The sequence below is a fragment of the Cydia strobilella genome, chromosome 23 (assembly GCF_947568885.1).
Source record: "Cydia strobilella chromosome 23, ilCydStro3.1, whole genome shotgun sequence".
Lineage (NCBI taxonomy): Eukaryota > Metazoa > Arthropoda > Insecta > Lepidoptera > Tortricidae > Cydia > Cydia strobilella.
Window position 1 is genome coordinate 6632208 of NC_086063.1, and position 27610 is coordinate 6659817.

The 27610-nt window shown below is 35.7% G+C and overlaps 1 protein-coding gene, 1 long non-coding RNA gene and 1 other non-coding gene across 4 annotated transcripts in view; 2 read left to right on the forward strand and 1 right to left on the reverse strand.

Annotated features, from left to right (window-relative positions):
- LOC134751913 (uncharacterized) overlaps positions 1 to 27610 on the forward strand; it is a 521238-nt gene that overhangs the window by 447934 nt on the left and 45694 nt on the right. The window lies entirely within an intron of this gene.
- Positions 1 to 27610, reverse strand: part of LOC134751883 (heterogeneous nuclear ribonucleoprotein L) — a 599604-nt gene that overhangs the window by 83769 nt on the left and 488225 nt on the right. For both annotated transcript variants that reach the window (XM_063687427.1, XM_063687428.1), the window contains exons 3-4: positions 15950 to 16035; positions 5549 to 5645 (exon numbers count right to left, since the gene is read on the reverse strand). In XM_063687427.1, coding sequence (XP_063543497.1) covers positions 5549 to 5645; positions 15950 to 16035 — 183 coding nt within the window. The remainder of the gene's footprint in view (positions 1 to 5548; positions 5646 to 15949; positions 16036 to 27610) is intronic.
- Trnat-agu (transfer RNA threonine (anticodon AGU)) lies at positions 24170 to 24243 on the forward strand. Its single transcript has one exon. It is a non-coding gene; the product is annotated as a tRNA-Thr (tRNA).

Below are 27610 nucleotides of genomic sequence, written 5' to 3' on the forward strand. Positions count from 1 at the left end.
TCGGAAGCTTAACCACGCGCCGGTGATTTCGTTTCCATCCTATTTTTCGCTCTCCGCCTTAATAACCGCTTTGGTGCTACGAGTAATTTACTGAGAATGTCTTTATTGTTGTGTTATGTTAGCGTACAGCCTAAAAAATACGTGTTTCCGTGTATGTCATTTAACATTAAAAAAACTACATCCCAAGTATTTTTTTTTTATTTGAACTAGTACAAAGTTTTTAATTTATTTCTGTAGCCCTCTTAATTTTTCTACTAGATTTATACACCAACAGTAAATAAATAAATATTATAGGACATTTTTACACAGATTGACTAAGTCCCACGGTAAGCCCAAGAAGGCTTGTGTTATGGGTACTCAGACAACGATATATATATATATATATATATATATAATATAAGTACTTAAATACATACAAAACACCCATGATTCGGGAACAAATATCTGTGCTCATCACAAAAATAAATGCCCTTACCGGTATTCGAACACAGGACCATCGGCTTCACAAGCAGGGTCACTACCCACTAAGTCAGTTCTTGTAATAAACTAAGTTTTATTCTACAGCGTGTGTTTTTGATACGATCACATTCTTAGTCGAAAAGCGTATATAAAATTGAGTAATTCGATCTGTTTCAGATGATACTGATCTGTCAGTGTAAAAAGTGACGTTTTTGGTTGACTTTTGACATTGACAGATCACTATCATATCGGAGATAGATCGAATACGCCTGGTAGTTAGAATAGGTTCAAATGAATAAACTTTCAATATGTATTGCTAAAACTTCACAACTTTTATTTTTCCTAGCATTAATTCAGCACGCAATGCATCATTACTTTGTTTTTAGGGTTCCGTACCCAGAGGTTAAAAACATGACCCTTTTACTAAGACTCCGCTGTCCGTCTGTCTATCACCAGGCTGTATCCCATGAACCGTGATAGCTAGACAGTTGAAATTTTCACAGATGATGTATTTCTGTAGCCGCTATAACAACAAATACTAAAAAGTAAGGAAACCTCGGTGCGCGAGTCCGACTCGCACTTGGCCGGTTTTTTATTCAACCCTTGGCACTTACTGACGCGAAATCATAACTGTTACAAGTGATCATTATTATGTACACATTGTACGCAATACTTACATTGGCCCTCGAAAAAAAATCATAAATTAATTGTACTCTGCTCGTTAAGGCTAAAAAAAAAACACTAGCCTGTTACAATTTGCAGTTGCATTAAAATTACACGTTGTATAAAAACAGCATTGAGGTAGGAAACAAACTCAAGCTCAAACTCAAACATATTTATTGCTTATAGTATTACAAGAATACAGACCCTGTAAGGGCACAGCAATTTACTTATACTTAAAATTAATCTTATTAAGTACAGTCGCCATCAGATATATCAGAGCGCCCGAGGTGCTCAAAATATCTGAACACGCACTCTAACGCCTTGTCAATAGAGGCGTGTTCAGATATTTATGAGCACCTCGGGCGCTCCGATATATCTGATGGCGACTGTACATTGCAAAAAAACGTACATTCTACTTTTTTAGGGTTCCGTACCCAAAGGGTAAAAACGGGACCCTATTACTAAGACTCCGCTGTCCGTCTGTCCGTCCGTCTGTCCGTCTGTCTGTCTGTCACCAGGCTGTATCTCATGAACCGTGATAGCTAGACAGTTGAAATTTTCACAGATGATGTATTTCTGTTGCCGCTATAACTACAAATACTAAAAACAGAATAATAAAAATATTTAAATGGGGCTCCCATACAACAAACGTGATTTTTTTGCTGTTTTTTTTCCGTAATGGTACGGAACCCTTCGTGCGCGAGTCCGACTCGCACTTGGCCGGTTTTTTCGGGAAGTATCATCGAAAAATTCCTGCAGAGAGTAATAACTTTTATCTAATAAGTATTTATTTAAGGTGGTTTCAAATGATTTGGGATTTTCTATTGATTTTATTGCTTGTGGAATTTTGTTATATATTTTAATGCACAAGTCAAGCTATGTTAAAAGTTGTTAGTACCCATTAAAAAATCTTCCCATTCCTCCCCTTAAACATAAAAGCCATTCACAAAAAAACATGATTGATGCAAAACACCGTGACACCCATTGTCACCTTTAGTCGCGACAAAAGCTCCGTTCAGAAGCTTTTAAAAAGGTCCCGAAAGTCCCGAATATTGTGCTTACACGTTACGAAAGCTGTTACACAGGAGTTTATTGTTAGGAAAAAAATGAAAACAGTGATATAAAGGTATAAAGATTTAAATCGTTTACGCACTCCTCAAAGCTCCGAGGCCGAATACCTATTTAACACGTAAATACAGGGTGGCTAAAAAAACCGGCCAAGTGCAAGTCGGACTCGCGCACCAAGGGTTCCGTAGACTAATGTCAAACTGATAGTAGAATTTGGATTTTGCGACCTGTATGAAGTGACGTTACTTCTGGACCGTGTTCAGACATTTTTATAGTTAAATTAGGTTCTAAGGTCGCAGTTTTCGCAGGGCTACGCAAAGACTTATGGCGTTATTTATAAACGCGTGCCTGAATTATCTAAATCGTTTGTCTTTGTCTGTCATTTTGACTTATGAATTTGTAAGAAAGGAATAAAACATAATTTAATTAAATCAGACCTGTGAAGTTTTATGAATAAGGGGGTTAATATGTTAAACAAGAACAAACATGCCAAGCGGTACAAATTTACAAAGATAGTTCTTATTGTACTACGCGTATGGTTTCCGTAGTGACGCTACGAAATGGGCGCGTAGCCGCCTACGCCGTAGCAAACGTAGCGTATTTGATGGAGGCTATTTATATACTTATAAATGAAGGCAAAAGTATAAGCTAAATCGGTAAATTGACCTTGAATATCTGTGAATCTAAAAACTGAACAATAGAAGTTCATATTTAGGCAAGTTACAGACATTGGGGATAACATTTTACACATTTAAAATACCTATTATTTATTTATTTAATCATTAATATATTTATACTTTATTGCACAAAAGATAAATTTTGTGTACAAAAGGCGAACTTAATGCCATGAGGCATTTTCTACCAGTCAACCTTAGGTCAAATCAGAGAAGATTGTAGGCGGTGCATTAGAGAAAAAAAAGAACCATAGAGATAATTATTTACCATAAAGACTATAGATATTTATAATATTGTAGACATTGTAGAGCTCCTAGGTTGAGGGTAACACTAGGCCCTTGAGAAAAAAAAATACGTTTATTACCAGACACAATTTAAAATGGTACAGCGATGGAAAAAAAACACAGAAACATAGAAACATTATGGTGTAGGTAACTTAAACTATTGATTTTTTTGAGGCTATTTTTTACAGAAAAAAAAATTGAATTTAGGATTTTATTTTTACTGTTCATTTCGGTACCTATTTTTTTTTTATTTTTTTTATTTGGGGCTTCAACAGCAATACAAAAATTAATACAAATCATAGTGAACAGAAAACATAGGCAATAACAGATGTCCACAAAAGTACAATTAACATGCAATAACTAAGTGGAAACACAAAAAAAAGAAGGGAGTAAAAAAGCATTCTATACAAACTAGATATGGCTTGCATAACATGTGTACGTGTGTGTTTTGAGTGATTGTGTGTGCGTGTTCGTGTGTGTGTATGTGACTGTGACTGAGTGTATAATGGAAGACGGAAAGATTAAGGTGTGTAATTATTTACCTAGTTAGATTTCGTCAATTGTCGTTATTTTTAGATTTCAGTAGCAGTGACTGAACTCGTTTTTTTAAAGTTGGTTTTGTGCAGTCGATCAAGTCGATACTACTAAATTGTTTATTATAAAGTTTTAGAATACGATTTATGGGCGAATTTTGAGCATAGTTGGTATGAACTCTGGGTAGACTAAACAGGTAGCGCTCGGAATTACGCTATATACGCACCTATATACGCTAGCTATTATGTTTGTGTGTTGTTTGTAATCATAATTTTTAATAACTTTTTAATGTTTTCGGTAAGCTTTAGAGATTTTAATATGTGGTATAAAGATGTGGCTTTCAACATTTAACAACAGCTATATTAGGATTTGTTTTATAATTTGTATGTATCCCAATTATTATAAATTATAAAACAAATACTAACTTTACATCAGTAGTAGATTTCAAGTCTAAAGAACTAAAATGTGTCTTTTATTTTAGATTCGCGCAGCGTGTGGCAGTTTGAGCGCGTGCTGCGGTCTAGGTAAAAAAAAAAGTATTTCGAATTTAGAACGGTTGTGTTATTTGGACACGACACGTCACGGTGGGAGGACGTACGTTGGGACGGATGCCGACGTTTATTTGTTTTCGTGAGTTTTACGGAAATATGGCGTTGTCTACGGACAGAGCGTGGAATGCCATGTGGATAATACAGAAATAAATAAACAACGATATAAATCTATTGAAATTGAAGCAAATAAAGTAACCAGTTTTCAATCTAACAACTTCTACACGAATGAACACGAAAGCAAAAGCCAGTAGAAAATAAAACACCGCAAAAAGTCTCCGGTATACAAAAGTTTCGCCTTGACCGATTGTTTCAAAAATCGTTGTCACAGTTTTGATATCTTTGTAACACGATACGTCTATATCAGTATACCTATCTGTTGTATAATGTAATAAATACCGTAAAGTGTTTGTCTGTCCATCCGTCACTTAGTGAAGCCTTTCGCTTTCTTTACACAGTGTCCGGTTACCCTTGGATAAAGGAGATCATGTGCTGCTCGACATTATGTCTTATTGTAAGGGTGATAGAATATGTTTTGAAATGACAAGAAACCGAGCAGTCGGTTAAATGTTTTTTGGATGTAAGTGCAATCGATTAACTGCTGTTGCTGTTAAAGACCTTCAATTCATAACAAATTGATTGATTATTTATATATATTATCTATTATGAACAAAATCTGCGAAATATACTTTCAATTGCCTAATGTATTTATTTATTGTTTATTAATCATTATCATTCGCTTGCCCTTGTCCCATTCACTTGGGGTCGGCGCAACCTGTCATTTTCTTCCATACCTCTCTCTCGCCCGTCATTACATCATTCACTTGCGTTCATTTCATATCATCTTTCACACAGTCCATCCACAGTTTCCTTGGTTTTCCTTTCCTCGTACTTCCCTCCACATTCATTCGTTATACTTTTCTTTATTGAATTCAGTTGGCGTCTTTCGCTGTCAAATGGTTAAAAATCAACCAGAAATCGCCATACTAAATTATGTATTAATTAAGGTCAACTATTGCTAACATACATGCTTCGAGGTATCGGCCCACAATATCACTTTGTGGCATTTGGTGTCGAGACACTGGGGTCTTGGGGTACAAGCGCACAAGTTCTTTTTAAAGACCTAAGCAAAAACTACCGGTGACCAGAGAGCTGGCGGCTTTCTCTCGCAGCGCTTAAGTATTGCCATTCAGCGAGGGATTGCTGTCAGCATCTTTGGCACAATGCCGCGGGGGCCTTACTTAGATGTATTTGTTACCTAAATATGTTTCTTTTTTTTTTAATTACTGAGATATGTTTTTAAACATTAGTACATACCTTGGCATATTCAATTTTGAGAGTGCAGCACCCGGAGTATATGTCGCAGCCGTGTAGCGCCTCTTTCGCTCGCGTCGCCGACTCCACGCATTCAAACTTATGGCAATGGGTTAAGGTTCATATTTCAATGCAGGGAACATATTGTATAATACTAACAACGAGAAATAATTAAAATATTGTACAACAAGTATCTTAAACTAGGACATATGGTATTATAAAAGAACACACATTGTATAAAACATATTGTAAAAAAAACGTTTATGACCTAAATTGTAAATACGGGACGATCGTATGTTGTTAGTGTATATACAACTATATAATACTAATACATAATTCAGAATTAAGTTTTACTAACCACATTACGAGTGTAACTTACTTGCAATAAATGAATTATTATTATATTATATTAAAATTAATTACTAATAATTTTTATATCGCAAAAAAAATTACCAGTACCAACAGATAAATAATTATGATATGTAGAGTATAGGCTACTACTATTTTTTTATAAAAGTAACTGAAGTTAACACAATTTACATTGTGAAAAGATGTAAGTACATTTCAATCATTCATTTTTAGTGTAATGGAAATTTATGTCTCTTAAAACATTCTGCCTTTTATTCCATAATACCTATATCAAGCGAACAAAAAACTTTCTTTAATCTCTAAGCCATCATAAAACCTCGCTTTCCAAATAAAGCGCCAAAAACCAAATCTAATCTCAATAAGATGACTACTCGAACATAAAACTGTTATTAAAGTAAGTTTGAACATTGATATTATTCAAATCGCTGGTAGTTGGACTAACAAAGTTGTGGGCGAGGCAATTTAGACCCTAATTCCGGGGATTAGGGTACAGAATTAGCTGTGACGATGGGAGCAGTGTTGAACGTCATTGTGTCAAATTGAGGTAAAGGTGGGGCGGCAGTGTAAGCGACAACAATTTTGAATTTTTAAAAGTTTTACAGAATTATAAACCTTTTCGATTGTTATTGTTGTGTTTGACGACCGGTCTGGCCTAGTGGGTAGTGACCCTGTCTGTGAAGCCGATGGTCCTGGGTTCGAATCCCGGTAAGGGCATTTATTTGTGTGATGAGCACAGATATTTGTTCCTGAGTCTTGGGTGTTTTCTATGTATTTATGTATTTGTATATTATATATATCGTTGTCTAAGTACCCACAACACAAGCCTTCTTGAGCTTACTGTGGGACTTAGTCAATCTGTGTAAGAATGTCCTATATTTATTTATTTATTTATTTATTATTTATTTATTCGTAGTTTGAAGCGTATATCAAGTTTATCGCTAGTAAGCCATAACGTCTAACGTATTTAATAAGATATAACGTCTTTTTCTTGTTGGTCAGTAAGTTGATAAATTATATTGTAAAGTAAGTTTGAGGCGAAATATGAAAATGTTAAAATATGTTAAATGTTCTCTTTAGAGTAGAAATATTCATAATAATATAGAATGCGAAATTGTACCTTATTTTTTTAATCATTATAACAGTTTTGTAGTAATGTTATCATATTAAAATACTAACACTTAAAAGATTACAACTAAATTAACCAACGTGACTTATAAACATGGTTAATAGTGTCCGGGCTCAATTTGGCTAACTTTTTCATTAGATTTCTACAAGAAACAACACGTTACTAAGCTGAACAAACCCAAAAAATGACGCTTCTCCTCTAATCCATACATTAAACAAGTAAACTCATTGAATGGCCGTTAAATTTAAGATCGGTTTTCTACTCGTAATCTCAAACAGGCAAGCCGGTGACAATGGAGTGCTAAGAACGCCCCGGCAATGCGGTTTTGTATTTTTTTATTTCAATCGCTAAAACTGCGGCCACATCCTCCATGGCAGACGCCGCATGTACTCCAGTCAAAACTTCCTCGCATTTGAATAAATCCACCGCCAAAGAATATGCTAAATTATTTCACCGAAATCCCCTGTTTTACATTACTTATATTATTTTACGGTCGCAAAGTTCGTTATTGAAAATCTATAAGGTTCGTTATTAGTTTGGGGACGAAATTGGGTTTAAGGCTCCTTGGAAGTTTCAAAATTATTTTGCAATTACAGTTAAACCGGTTTTTGGGCTAAGAAAACTAACAAGTGGACACTATAGCAGAAATGGTGGTGGTGAGAGTAAGACCCTTTGTCAGGGTAACTTTTCGTACGACTTCGTAGTCATAAAAATACTAAAAATAATTATTCAGTGTAGTCCGTCGAAGGTAAGGAGACCATTAACTTACATTTTGATATAAAATTATGTCATTTTGTTATCATTCGCACGTGCATTTCGCTTGCACTTGTTCGAACATGTAAGTATAAGTAAGTAAGTATAAGTGGCAAAATGTTTCTATAAAAATACATCAAATATCAATATTAACTCACTTTTGTCTCAGTACTCATGCTTAAAAACAAGAAAAAGAAATGAAAAAATAAAAGTAATCTCTTTTAAGTTTAGATCCAGAAACTAGTATGTTTTATTTTCAATAAATTAAAACACGATAAAAATCAAGGACAAATATGCTTTATAAATAAAAATATTAGCAAGAATCTAAAAAGTTTAAAGCAATTCAATAAAATTATCATCCAACGACATAAATTCAGAATGAGCCATCACTCTTCAGCCTGCAAATAACTATATTTTATTATATTTAATTCTCCGCCGTCACTTCACACGGCGCGGAATATAAATTTGCTGTTTCAATCAACACGGTCCATCATAAAACATGAGGCCAATTCTGTTCTTTAAAATTTGATAAGGTTAAGATCTTACTTTGAAAAACTATGATTCAAATCGGGCATGTGATGTGGAGGGATGAAAGTCACGTGAAGCGAAAGGTATTGGGAATTAATGTGAAGGTATAAGAGGAAAGGAAAACCAAGGAAAATTTGGATGGATTGTGTGAGAGATGATATGAAAAGAAAGCAGGTAAATGATGAGATGACGAACGACAGGTAGAATAGAATAGAATAGAATAGAATAGAATAGAATAGAATAGAATAGAATAGAATAGAATATCGTTTATTTGCGTGAATTATGGTAGTTAGCAGATGTTACATAGCATGGATGTATAGGTATGGAGGAAAAAGACATGCCGACCCCAAGTGATGGAAAATGGGCAAACGAATGATGATAATCTTATTTTGATACGACCTTGAGTTATGTCATCAGAAAAGGCATCTCACGCGCACCCAATAAGTGCGAGCGAGTTAAGCCCGGTTCACATTTATCTGTCGTCTCGTGTTGTGTGTTGTGTTGTCGTGACGAATATCGGTTTCATACATTTAATATGGTTGCGTTCACATTTGTCTAATGCACGCTGCGTCAGACAAATGATACGACTCCGAGGACCAATTAGCGTTAGTGCCTCACGCTGATTGGTCCGCGGCGCACGCTCACTCAAGGTCTTAAAATAAGATAAAAACATCAAATTTTAAAGCAGAATCAGCCTTTTAAGATTAATGTAGGTGAGAGGATATAAAATTCTAATTTGAATTTTGAGTCGCGATTAATTAGAGTTTTCAGTGAAAAATATACTGTTAAATGTGGAACTGGGTTATTTCCGTTGCGAAGAATAAAAAACTGTAAAATTTTGACCTGAAGATTATCGAGACAGCAAAATCAAAGGAAGAGGGTTAAAAGCTATTTATATATTATACTTTGTTCATGTTAAGAATGCAGTAAAATCACAGAATAAATAATAGTACTAGGTACAGAAGATTCACTCTCTAACAAAACGCGTCTATTACGACAGATATGACCGCAAGATGGCGAAAGCGCGACCAGGCGACCGTTCCGTAGCGGTGCGCGGCAACTATTATGGCTAGACACCAAAATTGGTGTGGGCCGCATGTACTTATAGCGACGCGAAGAAATCGCAGAGTGAGCCACGGCTGGTAAAATCATCATGGTCCGCCGGCCTAGCGATGCTCGTAACCAATCAAATTGTTTTAATCAGAAAGTACTCATATGTCTTCAGTAGGTCGCTGTGAACTTAATTTTCTAATGAGGAACGATTTGATTGAAAATAGGACCTTTAATTAACGTACATACCAAATTTCAGGACTGTTCTAGAGATTTTGAGCTTTGTCCTAGTTCGATTGTACTAAAATGCTAATCGTGACTCTCAACATTACCATAAATTTATCCTATGTCATTGGCAGTGATCGTAACACTAACTCGCTTCAACATTCCGATTGCATTAGTTATCTAAACAAACATTATTTTACGCCTCATTTCACGTACGATTTATAGTTCTAGACTTCTGAGACAGCGTGATAAAAACTAAAACAAGAGAAAAGTAGACTTTGTGACGAAGTAGATGAAGCTGAAAATTAAATGGTACAAAAAGATGGAAAAAAAGACTAACTGCGGTTGGATAACTCGCAGATTATAAACAAAGAATTTTATAGCCTAACAGACTGATATATCAATAGAAGTTAGTTTTGCATTTAAAATGTTTGATAAAATATAACGTATTGCATAATCGTGAGATATTTCAAGTTAAATTGTGCGTATCGCGTGGTATTCTAAAAGCGCATATCTTTCGGTCAGCCGAGTTCATGGCACAACCTTCATTTTGAGGATGCCAGTCACACCGGAACGTACATATAAAATAATTGCTATTTTTTTTTTTTTTATATTTTAAATTACTGCTGCAGCGTGTTGGAAATGTCAATTTCCCTGATAAATTGAGCGACGTTCGTTTCCGCATTACTACCGCGATTAGAACGTTCAATCGTGACGCATCTAGGAAATTGACAGTGACAGCGATAGCTCCAGTGCCACAGCACTAATGCAGCTGCAGGGGTGTTCCAGAAAAGTGTCGGGTACGTGACGCTATTTTATTAACACTTGGAAAATGACAACGTTGTATAACTTAGCTTTAAATTCCACCGTATATAAGTAATACACATTTCTGCAGGTTGTTATTATTAAGGTAACTGACATACGCGTCACGTCCCCGACAAAGTAGAGCTTTTTGTAGAATGCCCCTGCAGTTGCCATGCAAATGTCAATTTTACGCTGCGGTGCAACACACGGCCGGCGTCCCGTGTTTTTCACCGCCTGTTGCGATAAATCGGTCGCGACTCTCGTTTGTTTATTTCTGTTTGTACCTAGCCGCGTATTCCGATGGTTGATCGGGTGAACCAACATAACGAGACCTCGAAAATTTTCAATTGGGCGTAATTTAGAGAAATCAATCATATTCATCCTATCCTCTTTTAAAAAAAACATTTAAAAATGATTCATCCGTTTAAATTGCACTTAGAATAGACCCAATATAGAACTCGACTGTGGACTTAAAAGACTCGGAAGTTAGGAAGAGATGTAAAACGGGGCAATTTCTTCAAATTTGCTCTAGTTTCTAGTTGCTCTATTTAATAAATAAAATACAATAAAAAATTATATTCAATATATATATACAGTGGAATCCGTTTATTATGACTCCGCTTATAGTGACCAACCGCTTACTATGACGTAATTAATGTGCGAAGTTTGGTTTACATATAAAATTATTTGAAACAAAGTCGGATAAGATGACTTCGCTTATAGTGACAAATCGCTAAATATGACCTATAAATCCTAATTTCATGAAATTCTGACCGGTTATACTGACACATTCGTTGGTGTTCGTAGTCGTCACATCGTCTTTCCCTGCGAGGACGTTTGGTGCGTTCGTGGCGTGTAAGTTATTTTAGATTTTGATTCTCAGTAACAAGTTTATAATTGTTACAAGTTTAATAAAACTCATCTCTCACAAAGGAATTTGAGATTAATTTGGAAAACTTAACAACAATAAGAAGTTGTACAACTATGCTTTATATGACATCCGCTTAGTATGACGTGTTTGTCACATCCCTTCGATGTCATTATAAGCGGATTCTACTGTATATTCAAAATCCCAGATCGCTATTTACACTGGCCCATCTTAAGCTTTCACTACTCGAGCGATAACAACAACATCGTACATTCGCATGGATCTGTTTTGTTTAATTTTAACCGCTGTGACTCACGCGTCCTATGCTTACGATATTGCCTGGGAATATTGTTCGGTCAAACGACATGCAGCTTTATGATTAATCTAATAGAGTTGGTTATTGTATAGTTGGAAGAAATAACCCAAAAAGAACGCAAGATTTGATTTGCCGCCATTTTTGCATTTTAGTGCTGACAACCCTAAAAAAGACTATTTGACAGCTGAATAAAAATTTGTAAAAATGGCGGGTTATACCAAAGAACAACGCGTTTTCTTTATTGAACAATATTTCAAAAGTAATGGAAGTTTGGCGGGCACAGTCCGAAATTTCGGAATATTGATTTGACTTCGTCAACTGTGAGAAGAGAGTGATTGCAACATTTGCAACATTCAGAGAGTGGATCAATTTTGACAAAAGAGTGCGTATGTGCCAGCAGAGCCGTTGAGGCCATTTGCCCGACGTGTTATTCCACAGATAAGTACTATTAAGTGTATTTTATGATTTTATAAACAAATAATATTATAATGAAAAAAAAAAATGTGTTTTCCATTAAATTAAAATCGCGTTATTTTTGGGACAACCTTTATATATTTAATGAGGTGCCAACATCATTATGCATTTCAATTTGTTTCGTTTGTTACCCTGTTAGCATACTACACATACTAGCATTACCTTACCCCAACGAATACTCCACGTAGGTAACCCTGTTAACCCACACATACACATATCCGCAGTATCCGCACATAAGCTTTCTGTCTCAAAGGAACATCTAACATCGTTACATAGATTGGAGCCGGTGATGCGATCCTTTTAAAGAGACAAGATTCTAAGTATTATGAAATAGACATGTAGTTGATACCTTTTGTTTTTAAGCGGTACCTACGGAAGTTTAGAATGGAAACTACTTAGGAGTCTTGAGTAAAGTAAGACTTTTTTCTTGAAGTTGCTTTTGAACGTAGAATCTAGTTCAGTTTTTGGGCTGTTATATGTATGTATTTGCAACCGTTGTGTTTTAAACGTAAGATGATTTCGAAAACGCACTCTATCAGCATTATTATTACATATTAATAATACAATTTTTACTTCATAGAAGTAATACGGGCACCAGGAAGTTCCTTAGTTAAATAATCAAAGAAAATGCGACGATTTTTAAGAGAAGAAGTTATACAAAAGGCAGACATCGAGGTAAGAAAAGCTGACTTTTTCGCCGTCTATCATATCATGATTTGTCTTTTAGATCTAGGTTACAACTAAAACAACAAAGAGTGGATTGACCCCATTTCAAATATACAAATCAACAAAGTAGCACAATCGGAATAGGAAAAACCTCGAAATCTCTGGAACAGTCCTGAAATTTGGTATGTATGTTAATTAAAGGTCTCTTTTTCATGTCCACATTATTTGACATTTGGGGACGTCGAGGAACCGTTGCCATCTTGGAAAATGTGTACCATCCTGGAGAAATTTTCATTTTACTCGGAATCTAAGCTCTCTATGACAATATGATTTAAAGCAATTAATGCCGATTAAATTCGACACAAAAAAGTCTTCGACACCTTCGCGGAAAAAGTACGTGTTCTTAGAGAAAATACTTGCTGTGATTCCGCTTATATTTTTTTAGCGCTTATACTTTTCCGGCGGGCACTCTCTTAATAGGAAACTTAGAGGAATATGAATTCCACTTTTGTCTATACATTTGTGCATGATCTATCCCAATATCAACATTTTACTCGACTGCGACTTAACTAGAAAGTAGGGTAATGGGTTTATGATTCCGAGTTTAGTACTAATCCGATTGTGCTAAAGGTGATACTGATAATGATGTGATGATACATTCTGAGTTTAATTGTTATGTTTAATATTTGAAGTTCTAATTCTGATTCAGAAGAATCTGAAGTCCTTTCAAAGGAAACTAACCATTCTGTAATCAAATATCATTTACCTGTCATCGCCATCTCGTTTTTTTTCGTTTGGACAATAGCGTTCTATTTAAAGTTTAAATAGCTCAAGACAAGCGTTCGTTATACTGAGGTGTTAAAAGTTTTACACCTTTATCGACTATATCCGTTAGTGACGTTGCTACGTCGATAGACTTACGATCTTTTCTACTTGTTCCATTGTGAGATATTTCGTTAAAAAATTTCTCAAACGCATTTGTCGAACGGTTGTCATCAATAATCTGTAGAGAATTGAAACATGTTGGAGGATTAGAGCATACAGAAAAATTAAGGAAATTGTAGAGCTCTTTTCGAGTTTGATAGAAAATTTAATTCTACCCCTTTATTGATATTCCTTTAAATATTAATAAAATATGCAGCAAAAACTGATTTACCGTCGAAAAATCAGTGTATCAATACATATCGATAATTTATCATTTTCCCACCCTAATCTAAAACAGCTTGCGCGACTGCGCGTGCGCCTAGTAAGGTTTACGATCTCGTAAAAAATATACTCTAATTTACGATCTTATTAATAGAGATCGCTTAAGTGTTTTCATAATATTTATATTTTCATTGTTTATATGGATTCTTTATTTCCTTTTTTTATGTTTGACTATTAAATGCGAATTTATCGGAAATATTGCCAGATGACAGATTTTTTTTAGAATAGCTGTATTTATAAAGAAATAGCCAAGGAAAATTTACCTGGTGGGCGGATTTACCTATTATCTTCGAAAATTTGCTAAAAATGGAATCCAATCGACCAAACAACATTGACTCGAGTTGTAGGTAATTTATTAAACGAATAGGTCAAAATGATCAAGCATACTAATAAGTAGTTTCGTGTTTACCCACTACCTACCGCCCCGCTTTTAACCGCGAAAAAATACACAACAGTTCGTTTTACGAGCTCTCTTTCCAATAAAACATTCATCGGATAACGCACTACCGCACGCACTAAAATGCTCGAGTGTGCAGAATTTTAATGCTGCGTCTATGTGGGTTAACGCATTGTATGTTATTTAAAATTATTGTTGTCAGAAAGCAGTGAGAATGAAAGAAATGAGAATTGTACCTGGGGCCCATTTCTCGAAAGGTATTAGTCTAATATTATTAGTGTGTTGCCATGGTAACCCATACGATTTGACAGTTCGTGGACTAATACTATTAGTCTAATACCGTTCGAGAAATGGGCCCCTGGCCTGTAACAAAACAATTGTGCCTAATAGCGATTTTACTACCAAACCTAGAGGATACAAATTATTTAATGGTAAACGACGTATATTACAGTACAGCAAGTATTGAACAATATCAATAGTTATTGTACTATTTTATATCATTATTGTGATGAATCTAAAAAAAATGTTTTCGCTTATGATGATTCGCTTCCCATATTTACCTTCACAATTATCACACAACTAAATATTTCCATCTATTTCTGTATATATTATAAAAAGGAGTTTCTTTCAAAATAAAACGCTATATCACAAACGAATACAATCTAAACATTTCTAAACATTAAACGACAAATTCCTTTAAAATGCACGTTTTTAACAAATGCAACAGTACGTCTCGGAATCCTTTTAAAACACGTCTTGCTGTTTAAAACTCACAGTTCCCTCACTTAGAGTTCATTTTCCATTGATATTCCCTAATACTGCAATAAACTAAGATTGACAAGCTGTATGAAAGACTCAGTGTCCATAAGTTTAAGTGCATATTGGGATTTATCCCGAATGAAGATGATGGTCGGTCTTTTTGTGAAATATGTAGTTATTCGAATCGAATATCTCTACGTAAATCGGATAAACGGAATGAAATACGGAAATATACTCATGGACAAATTTAGAGAAACGCAAAAAAAAGGTTTATTTAGTTACTGGATTACAACACCTAAATTAATTTCAAAATTTGTAATTAAACTTTTTTTGCGTTCCTCTAAATTTGTCCATGAGTATAGTACGGGTTCTTAGTACATTCCTATTCAGAAAATATGAAACTTGGCATACTTGTTGTACAGTACGCCAAGCTGGAAAAGTGCATGGCCATTTTATGAATGAAAATTCCATTCCACTATCTGGGTGAATCAACTTTTTCTTGTCACTCGTTGCCATGGTTACGTTCCCCTGAGTCCTTCTTAAAACCCCGATTTTATGGTAATTAAAATAACCAAACATGCATTCATGTGGTAGTTATAAGGCCTAATACCACTAATAAGCACGTTTGTGGATCGTTATACAACATTCCGTCTAACAAACTGTGCTAATATTGTCCCCTGGCTGACAGGACACAATAACAACAAGAAATAGTTGATTCAGTCTTCTAACACCTACTATGTTAGGTGTGTTTGAGTATAGCTAAAGCTTACAAGACTTCGTTTGTACGCCACAATGGATGTCGCCAAGCTCATTCCTACCCACCCGCGTTTATTACAAGGTGTATATTCTATTGAAAAGGATATTCAACCATGGCCTGAACGCCATTTTTCTTGAACACGACGATCCTCTGCACCTGCCCGTGTGGGGCGCTTATTGTGTGTATCACGTCCTGTAACAAAGAAAATAAGTATCTTTAATAACAATAACAACTGTATGTAAGACGAAAGGGGACGAACTCAGGTGACCGCTTCACCATACAAAAGAAGTACTTAGTCCCCATTTTTCTCTGGATATTAACCTTATAGATAGACAATATTTTTACGCAATTTGATATATATTTTTGATGTGTAACAACCCTTCGTTTGATTTTTTTTTACTATAAGGTTTAAAAAATACATATATGAAAATCGTTTTTCGCTCCTAACTTATAATAATAAAAAAATGGAAAAAAAATGAAACGAAGGGGCACATACAACAAATTGTGTTAATAAATATTGTATTGTAATGTTGATGACATATTAGTCCCCGTCTTAAAGGGGGCCACTGACTATCAGTCCGCCGGACGATATCGGCCTGTCAGTTAGAACAAAAATTTGACAGTTCCGAACAGCTGACAGGCCGATATCGTCCGGCGAACTGATAGTCAGTGGGCCCCTTAAGGAGCGCACTGACTATCAGGCCGCCGGACGATATCGGCCTGTCAGTTGTTCGGGACTATCAAATTTTTGTTCTAACTGACAGACCGATATCGTCAAATTTCTATGAAAATAGGATGTTAATAATGATCGCTCTCTCGCTTTGTTCTGTTTAATCATTGCAAAGTTAGCTTGACTGATAGTCAGTGGGCCCCTTAAGCTAACTTTGCAATGATTAAACAGAACAAAGCGAGAGAGCGATCATGATAAACATCCTATTTTCATAGAAATTTGACATCAATAATGACATTGCCACACTCTTTGTCATTGCAAATGTCATGCAAAGTTAGCTTGGTCAGACTCTTTTGTTAAACTTAACTTCTACCCGTTGATTCTACCTGTCAATAACTGCATCGAACAATTTGTTCAACCGAACATAACAGGCGGATGCTCGCTTCGAATATTCCGATTGTTTGGACGTCTTGCTAACTGAGACACTGAATACAATCCTCTTTGGGATATCTAAAGTTAGAGACTAAAACAATAACTAAAATTAAGAAGCTCTACTAGCATAATGATAAGCATACCCGCGTTTGACGGGTGGAATTGGTTTGATGTTTAAAAAGTGCAAGGACAAATAAAATACAACAAGTCGATGTCAATAAGATGTTGACATATCAAACAAACGCTAATAATATGAAACGAATTGTGACTAGAATCAATGTTGGATAGTTTTTTTTTAAATAGTCTGTTAAAGTGTCCCTCTGCTGGGCAAAAGCCTTTCCCCTTGATTTCCACACCTCCCGCTGTTGTGCTTTTTCCGGCCAGTTACTGATGAAGGTGTCTGAGTCGTCCCGCCATCACCGTCTGGGCCTGCCACGTCCGCGCTTCTTTTGCGGCATCCACTTGGTGGCTATACTAGCCCACCTATCCGGATGCATGCGGCAGACGTGACCCGCCCAGTCCAACTTCAGCCTAGCGGTCTTCTCCCCCACGTCAGTTAAATACGAATGTTAAATGCACGATAGGAAAAAGTCTCAAGAAAACTTTTCCAATTTCCGAGTCCTGTCACACCGTTTTATTCACTCAACCTGCATCTATGCAACAAAAAGAGATTGCGTCCCATTCGGACCCATTCGGATACATTCGGCTCTTACATAGCTGGTATTTTATTCGCCAAGTGCAGAAAGTATTTGATTCAGGCAAAAACCAGCATAAAGACAGCTAGTGTGTCTACGAGTATAGTGGTTTGTTTTTCTTTTTGACCCATTCACTTCACAGCGTAAGTACTTAATGAATTATGAACCACGTAGTTAAAAATAGTGTCAATAATACCTACATAGATAAAGGTAAAGGACCTATACTCTAAAATCTAAATGACCATTCTCAGGAAGCCGGGTACACGCCAGGGGTTGCCCTTTATCTATTATTTGACTTTTAATCTATTGCTCATTGAGATAGAGTTGATAATGCGTTGGAACCTTCAATATGGTTCTAACGATTTTTTACAACATGGTCATTTCCGTATTTTACGGTTAACTTTACAACCAGAGTGCAGCACTAGCCACCAGAGTGCAGCACTAGCCCCTTTAGTAAATCATAGAGTAACTTATTCATACTGTACTTTTAACAGTTTTTTGACAAGAATTCAGAGATACTAAAATATGACATTGATGCATCAAGGCGGCTTGTTTACAGAGGACCTACCGGGAAACGTGTATCCGATATTTCGCTATCGCTCGACTATGCAAGTGACAGAGATGTTAGACAACGAAATTGCGATTTTCTTGTGTCGCGATAGTTCCTCAGATTGTGGTAGTGGCGCCCCGAACACAGTTTCGCCTAATATTCCCTATTGCTTTATATTCTTAAGTACGCTGTAAAGTGGACGGGCAAAAAAAAACGAAACACTATACCTTGAACACGACCGTTCGCCTGCACTGTGTAAGCAATGACAATACATTTCGTCTCGGCTTCAAACAATGCAAGCCCGTGAAAAATTACTACACATTGCGCTATACCGTAAACTGGACTTTATATGTAACAAGTTAAGGTAGTATTTACTATGACAGTAGAACAGTTTGGGAAGTACGGATTTTAAGGAGATTGCCCGTGTAGAATATTGTAGCGACGTAACAGGTAAACTTGGGAGAGGATAAACAAAATTTATATTTTTGCGGGATTGTGATTTGTGTAAGAATTTTTATTTAATTTTGAGTGCATTCTTTTAGATCTAAGATCGAAGCCAAGGTTCCTCTGAACATATCAGTTTATTCTCTTATATCTTACTGTATATGATTACAGAAGGTGACTTTTAAGATTCAAGGAATAAAACCAAGTTAAACGGTTAGGAAAATTATAATTTAAACTACCTGTGGCTTACCATAAATCACTTCACATACACAACGCTGGTACGATTAAAACGACCGCCACCCCTTATACGTTCAAAAGCAAAAAAAGCAAAAACAGAACCAAATAGAAGCGTGCAATGTCAGAAGCAAACGGCCGAGTGCACGCCAGTGTAATGGGATTCCAATTCCAACAAGTGGCTCAGAGATATTTGCCGTGTACACTGCGTGGTAGAAAAAACGTAGTTGCAATTTAAGCCGTAGATGCATAAAGTATCAATACTCATATTAAAACAACCAAAGTGACAACCGAATTCACTTTGAATTAAGAATTTATATCCGGCTGTCTGTCTGTCTATCTGTCTGTCTGTCTGTCACCAGGCTGTATTTCATGAACCGTGATAGCCAGACAGTTGAAATTCTCACAGATGATGTATTTCTGTTGCCGCTATAACAACAAATACTAAAAACAGAATAATATAAATATTAAATATCCCATACAACGAGATTTTTTTGCCGTTTTTTGCGTAATGGTACGGAACCCTTCGTGCGCCAGTCCAACTGGCAATTGGCCGGTTTTTGATAATCTTCACTCGCTTGGTACTACAATGCCACAATTGTATTTATATTTTCATAAGCTGTTTTATGCTTATTAGAATGTCATCTTACCAAAAACATATTTTTTGAAACTCTTTTCTAAAGGGTTCGAAACGTCGGGATTTTTTATGATTTATAATAAAAAATTCAATATACGCGATATAATCCGTTTTTATAGTTTATTTTCATTAGTACCTATCGCGGTAACCGAATTACCTCTTTACTACTTGAGGTAGTCAGGAAAACTTTCTACTCCAAGCACTGAAAGTTGTTTTTATATGGAAGGCATTTTTTTGTCAAAATGCCAAATTTACCAAAGTTAAAACACCTCAGTATTATATCATTCTGAACACAATCAGAAAATTGTTAGGTATTGTGAAAAGATAATGTAATAAGGTAAATTTGGTTTATATAATTAAAATGGTCTTAATTAAATTAAATTAAATCCGCCAACTAAATCCGTTCAGCGGTTTAAGTGTGAAGAGGTAACAGACAGACAGACAGACACACTCGCATTTAAAATATTAGTATGGATCAAAGATAGATATAACTCCGTAATAGATGGATACAGTCTAAGGAAAAAACGTGCCTCGAAAATCAAGAAAATTTGATTCTCGTTCAGAGGGCGCTACTAGTTTTGGCCTACAGTCGTATAGATGGCGCTGACGGTTTCGTTTGTTATTTAACAATTTTAACGCATATCAGTGAAAGAACATGGGTCAAAATCATAAAAATAATTAATGCAAATAAAAAAAATCATTTATCTATATTTAAATACATTCTATCGTATTTTTGTAAATCTTCATTTTTAGTTTTAAAGTGTGTCGACAGATGGCAGTGAATTTACTGGGGTTACAAAATTTACTATGACAGTACCGCTCTAGTATAAGTTACTCTATGGTATGGATCTAACGGGAATATTAAATCAGACCAACGTACAGCATTTCACACCGCCCGATTTTAATAAATAAATATTATAATAATACCAATTCTCTCTGGGGAGCGAATTAAGCGCCAAACGCGACAAATATAACCGGTTCGTTAATTACCCACATAAATTACCTCTTTGTTTTAGCCAAACTAGTATTAAAGAGCAACGGAACAGTGATTAAATACTTGCTGTTAAAATACTTGTGAGTAAAGTAGTGCGCTTTAATTTGATAGTATAAGCCGTATAAGTTGTATAAACTACTTCTGTCTCTCGTTTCTTTACTGTTACAAAAATATTACGTTTTTTTATCTTGATTAAGTACCGTAACGTTTATAGTACGTAGTACTTGTTCAATATTGCCTAGCTTGAACAAACTGTAATTCTTGACCAAACAGCTCTCTAAGTATAATAGCATTTCTCATAATCGGAGAAAGACAATTTTTATTAGGTAACAGTTTAGTAACAGAAAAAATGGTAAAGGTAATATTTATTACAAAGGCGACTATTATTATGAATAAAATAAAGAGGGTTTTTACCATGACATTATTTAATGTTTAGGTAATTTGCGGTACCTATCCGATTATTTATTAAGTAAATAAGGCAAGTAAAATACAACAAAAGTCTAAATTATATGATGTCTCATTAAAAACAATCCTAACAAACCCTGAAACAGGTAAATATCCTATTCCATACAGATAAAATATATCAAGTATAAAATACTCGTCACCAAGAGCAAGGGAAAATAAATAAAAATAGCGAGTGATTTATGCCGTCTGTGCCGGGTGCAGTGTTACGCAGAGAAGGGTGTAACTCTATACTAATTTAAGTATATTTGAACCTTTTTCGAAATAAAGTGCTGTCAGCCGCAACTGCTCATTTGTTTTTAATGCTAAAACAAATAGATTCATTAGCACTGGGGCTTCATTTATCTTAAACGGGATTATAAAAAAGTAAGTTTCAGCAGAAGAGGTAAGGTGAAATTAAAATTAAAATAAAAGTGCCTTTTTGAAGGTTACAATTTTAAGTTTATATAATTACTAGCTTTTGCCCGCGACTTCGTCTGCGTGGAGTTAGTAATTTGGGTAGCTTATTTTTTACCCAATCTGCTTTTTATCGATTCCCATACAAACTTCCAACCCCCTTTTCACCCTCTTAAAGGATGACTGCTGGGAAAAAAACTACCCTATGTCCTTCCCCGGGACTCAAACTATCTCTATACCAAATTTCAACTAAATCGGTTGCGCGGTTTAAGCGTGAAGAGGTAACAGACAGACAGGCAGACACACTTTCGCATTTATAATATTAGTGTGGATATTACGTTGTGACTAACTAACTAACTTTAACTTTTAACTTTTTTAACTTTCACTAACTTTAAGTTATTAAAACTGAATAAATGTATGGCTCCGTCATTCAGAATAATTTATAGAACCTAAATCGACAAAAAAAACCACCAACGGACCTAAACTTTAAATTAAAACCGGACAAGTGCGAGTCGGACTCGCGCACCGAGGGTTCCGTACTTTTTAGTATTTGTTGTTTTAGCGGCAACAGAAATACATCATCTGTGAAAATGTCAACTGTCTAGCTATCACGGTTCATGAGATACAGCCTGGTGACAGACGGACAGCGGAGTCTTAGTAATAGCAGCGGGGTCCCGTCTTTACCCTTTAGGTACGGAACCCTAAAAACAACAATCATTTATTACAAATCGGTTGAAAATTGCTTCGCTGACGCTCGGTCTATTAAGAAAATAACCACATTAACCTCCTTTGTGCCACGAATGGGTACAAAATATACAGAGCATAATGTTTACAACAGAGCTCAATGTTCAAACAGGATTATCATGTAATCCATTTAGTTATGTGGAACATAATCCTAGGATTATCGGAAATCAATATGTTTATTATAATATATATCATTTCGTTACCATTGAACCATTTCAATATTTATCGTATAGAACGTATTATATGTATTATATATTAAAACTAGTATAGTCATGTATATGACTGTTAATATATTTGTTTTATTTCACATAAATCCCATGCCCATTGCTATATCATCATCATTCGCTTGCCCTTGTCCCATTCACTTGGGGTCGGCGCAGCATGTCTTTTTCTTCCATACCTCTCTGTCCGTCATCTCATCATTCACTTGCGTTCGTTTCATATCATCTTTCACACAGTCCATTCACCTTTTCCTCGGTTTTCCTCTCCTCGTACCTCCCTCCACATTCATTCTTAATACCTTTCTCGTCACATGACTTTCATCCCTCCGCATCACATGCCCGTAACCCGTAACCATGCTAGGCGATTTGCCCTTACTTTTTCTGTTATGGGTGCAACTTTCAGGCTTCCTCTTATATACTCATTCCTTATCCTATCCATTCTCGTCACGCCACACATGCCCATGCTATATACTGTAGGTTAAAGGTTTACTTAACTTTTAGGAAATTAAATAATTTATTTTATGTCGTTTAGTACACCTTATCTACCGTTCTCCAATTCTCCCTCAATTGCCCAAAGGTTAACTGGAAGAGATCCCTGAAAGGGATAAGTTCGCCTTTGTACAAATGATGCGTTTTTCTCTTGTTTTATGTTTCTTTTTGTACAATAAAGAGTTTTACTACTACTACTACCATTTAAAGCATTGTTAGACAATGGATTATTATGTTTCACGATTATGAAAGGACTAGCTAATGTCCGCGACTATGTGTGGAATGATGATGATAATTGAGCAACGGCCAAGTGCGAGTTGGACTCGCGCACGAAGGGTTCCGCACTATTACGCAAAAAACGGCAAACAAATCACGTTTGTTGTGTGGGAGCCCGACTTAAATATTTATTTTATTCTGTTTTTAATATTTGTTGTTATAGAAATAGGTACATCATCTGTGAAAATTTCAACTGTCTAGCTATAACGGTTCATGAGATCGACTTTATTGTCTAAGCCGTCTAAGGTATAAGAGCGTACACATATTTTTGAACTTTGGGAATGTATATATATTTATGCTCTTGACTGTACATAGATAACGTATGAGTATGACGGCCTCATAAAACAAGTTTAATTCCCATAAAAATTATATCATACAATAGCGTCATATAATACCTGATTATCATCATATCAGTACAATTAAACCAGATAACGGTTGTCAAGACACCCATATATCTTTGTACAATCGAGGTCAAAGACATGTTTAGGTACACTTTTGCACTTGACTTCTTCGTAATAAGGCGACGTGTAAACATTTGTGACGTTTTCAACCAAAAGGTACCACATTGTCGCTAGTCGATAAGGTTGATTTCAAATTGAAGCTATATGGAAATAGCGCCTTATTGACAACCGACAATAAGTATCCTTTTGGTTGAAAATGGCACATTTATGTTTGACGTTGATTGTACGTCAATTGGGTAGTTGACAATTTTTTTTATGGTATCAGTCGATCAGGTTTGTTTTGAGGATCAAATGTCTGTATAGGACCCATTGTCTTAAAGCAATACAAAAGTGACAAATGATGGTCAAAGTTTGGCACCCGCACTACTGTGAGCAAACGCTCTAACAAAATGGCAACACACCGCTTTGCTTAGAAGCCGTTTCGAAAACAAGGAAATTGCGATTTTGTCGGTGAAATAGTGAAATGTATATTGTTTCTATACAAATTTTTTTAAATAAAATGTAAGGGGCAGCACCTGCTTAGAAGCGTGAATTGTTTTCGCTTTCGATTCAGGTCACGAGATAGCAGATCCCACGCACGGTCTCTATATAGGCACCGATAGTTTCGCCAAACGAGACAACGGCGCCGTGGCTTAGTTGGTTAAAGCGCCTGTCTAGTAAACAGGAGATCACGAGTTCGAATCTCGTCGGGGCCTGATGGTGGTAAACTTTTTGATTTTTCTTCTAAGGTTTTAGGCAACAATGACAACAATTTTACAAGTTTTTATGAACTTGCGTCGTCTTATAAACAAAGGTGCTTGTCATTTTTTTGCCATAAAGTAGGTCTAGACATAACCTAGCTAGCTACAATAACTGATCATCTGTCAAAATTACTGTTAAAACACATTCTCGAACTGAAATTTAGAGGGCAGACAAATTAACCTTTAGACAGGAATTAGTTGATTGCAGATGAAATCATAAAATTTTAATAATTACATTCGTAAAATAAATGTAATATATAAAACATGGACATTTCTTTGACGTCTAAATTGTAAATTAGTTTAGACGTCAAAGAAAACCAGACGACCTGTCTTGCCTAGTAAGTAGTGACCCTGCCTGCGAAGCCGATGGTCCTGGGTTCGAATCCTGGTAAGGGCATTTATTTGCTTGATGAACACATATTAAATCACATTTAGAAACGGGTCTATCGCGAATTTATTTTGTTACCTTTATTTACCGACGTTTCGACACAGGTTTCACTGGTCGTGGTCGCGGCTAACTGACGTCCCAGCAAAATGTCAAAACAGAGATTTGTGTGACTACCCCACGAAAAGTGCATTTAACAACACAGAACACAGATATTAATACAAGCTGTGCTTAGTTTGGGGCTAGGTTAATTTATTAATGATTTATTATAATTTTATTTGTGAAATTGCAATTTTTTTATATTTTTACGAATAGCTTATTTTTATGAATATTATGATATTAGTAAGATCAAAAAATGTTGTTGGCATTTAGCTGTTAAGGCTGTTTTACTTTAAAGCTATCTTTGGCACTCACATAAGTAGTCCAACGTAGAGATTGAAGTGATTTTCTAAATGAAAATATTTACCTGTAAAGAAACAAACACACATTAGCATATCCTAAAATTTAACGAATTAACATTTATTTATTTATTAAGAAGTTACATACACGTAGGTGTCGTATATTAAGAAGAGGCGAAAAAAAGGTGATTACATGTAATTACGAGTATACAGTGAATGGCAGTTACTACCGTTTGTGTCGTTTTCAGGGAAAAGGAACCGTAGTTCGACTAGAGGTCAGGCCATTACGTTAATACCAACTTTTCTCACCGCCGCACAAAGGACTACTATTAGACTACCTTAAGTAGTAAGATAGAAATAACTTTAAAAAAAGTTCTACCATAAAAGCATGGAGGTGATTTATAATTGACCGGTAGTGTATTCAACACTTCATCAGCATCTGCTGTAAGTACATACTAAGCTTAATTTGTCACGAAAACTACACATTTTATTTTGTGCCTTCGTTTTTGTAAGATTTATTAAATCTAGACTGTCAAATTGTGATTCATAAATCACAAAATATTTCTCGAGTTTTGGTACAGTCGAAGGCAAAAATATTGAACCAAACAAATGGCTCAAAAATATGTGAACACGACTATGGTCTAAGGAAAAAAAAGACATATTTTTGAAACTTTGGGAATGTATATATATTTTTAATTTTTTACCCTTGACTGTACCTATATAACTTATAAAGGTATTAACAGTGATAAATATTCCTAGACCTCACCTAATAAACGAGTAAACCTGATCTTAAATTGTCTTGGTGAATGCAAACCGATTACAATGTCAATTTTAAACGTAACGTTCTTTTAATACATTTAAAGTTCAAATTCGAATATCATCAAATTCTATTATACAAATTGTTGTTTATTTAGAGTAGTTACATGTGTCTACGATCATAGTAGTGATTTAATACTGACGTGAAATAAATCGTTATAAATACAAATACATCATAAATCGAATCCTAATAACAACACTTTAGATTTCAATTTCGAACGCATCGTACCCGTTTCGGGTTCTGTCTTTTGTATTCCTAAAATCTACGGCAAAAGAAGTATTACTTCAAAATATTCATTGACATGTATACAATTTTAGACCCTATTTCTTGGTGGTACAGTTGAAATTCCAAGTAGTTTTAAAGGGTATTTATGACTATTTGATGGTGAAGTTGTGGTATGTTTTGACAACAGTGTGACACGTGGTTGCGGTTGGTAGCAATTTGTTAGTTTTGTGTTTTTGGCTGAGATTTGTTCATGATTTGTGGTGGAAAGTCATTTATAATGTGCATTTGAATTGGTTTTTTTTGCGGTTTTAAGCTCTTATTGTCAAATGTCAAATATTCCGATTGTTTGGACGTCTTGCTAACTGAGACACTGAATACAATCCTCTTTGGGATATCTAAAGTTAGAGACTAAAACAATAACTAAAATTAAGAAGCTCTACTAGCATAATGATAAGCATACCCGCGTTTGACGGGTGGAATTGGTTTGATGTTTAAAAAGTGCAAGGACAAATAAAATACAACAAGTCGATGTCAATAAGATGTTGACATATCAAACAAACGCTAATAATATGAAACGAATTGTGACTAGAATCAATGTTGGATAGTTTTTTTTTAAATAGTCTGTTAAAGTGTCCCTCTGCTGGGCAAAAGCCTTTCCCCTTGATTTCCACACCTCCCGCTGTTGTGCTTTTTCCGGCCAGTTACTGATGAAGGTGTCTGAGTCGTCCCGCCATCACCGTCTGGGCCTGCCACGTCCGCGCTTCTTTTGCGGCATCCACTTGGTGGCTATACTAGCCCACCTATCCGGATGCATGCGGCAGACGTGACCCGCCCAGTCCAACTTCAGCCTAGCGGTCTTCTCCCCCACGTCAGTTAAATACGAATGTTAAATGCACGATAGGAAAAAGTCTCAAGAAAACTTTTCCAATTTCCGAGTCCTGTCACACCGTTTTATTCACTCAACCTGCATCTATGCAACAAAAAGAGATTGCGTCCCATTCGGACCCATTCGGATACATTCGGCTCTTACATAGCTGGTATTTTATTCGCCAAGTGCAGAAAGTATTTGATTCAGGCAAAAACCAGCATAAAGACAGCTAGTGTGTCTACGAGTATAGTGGTTTGTTTTTCTTTTTGACCCATTCACTTCACAGCGTAAGTACTTAATGAATTATGAACCACGTAGTTAAAAATAGTGTCAATAATACCTACATAGATAAAGGTAAAGGACCTATACTCTAAAATCTAAATGACCATTCTCAGGAAGCCGGGTACACGCCAGGGGTTGCCCTTTATCTATTATTTGACTTTTAATCTATTGCTCATTGAGATAGAGTTGATAATGCGTTGGAACCTTCAATATGGTTCTAACGATTTTTTACAACATGGTCATTTCCGTATTTTACGGTTAACTTTACAACCAGAGTGCAGCACTAGCCACCAGAGTGCAGCACTAGCCCCTTTAGTAAATCATAGAGTAACTTATTCATACTGTAC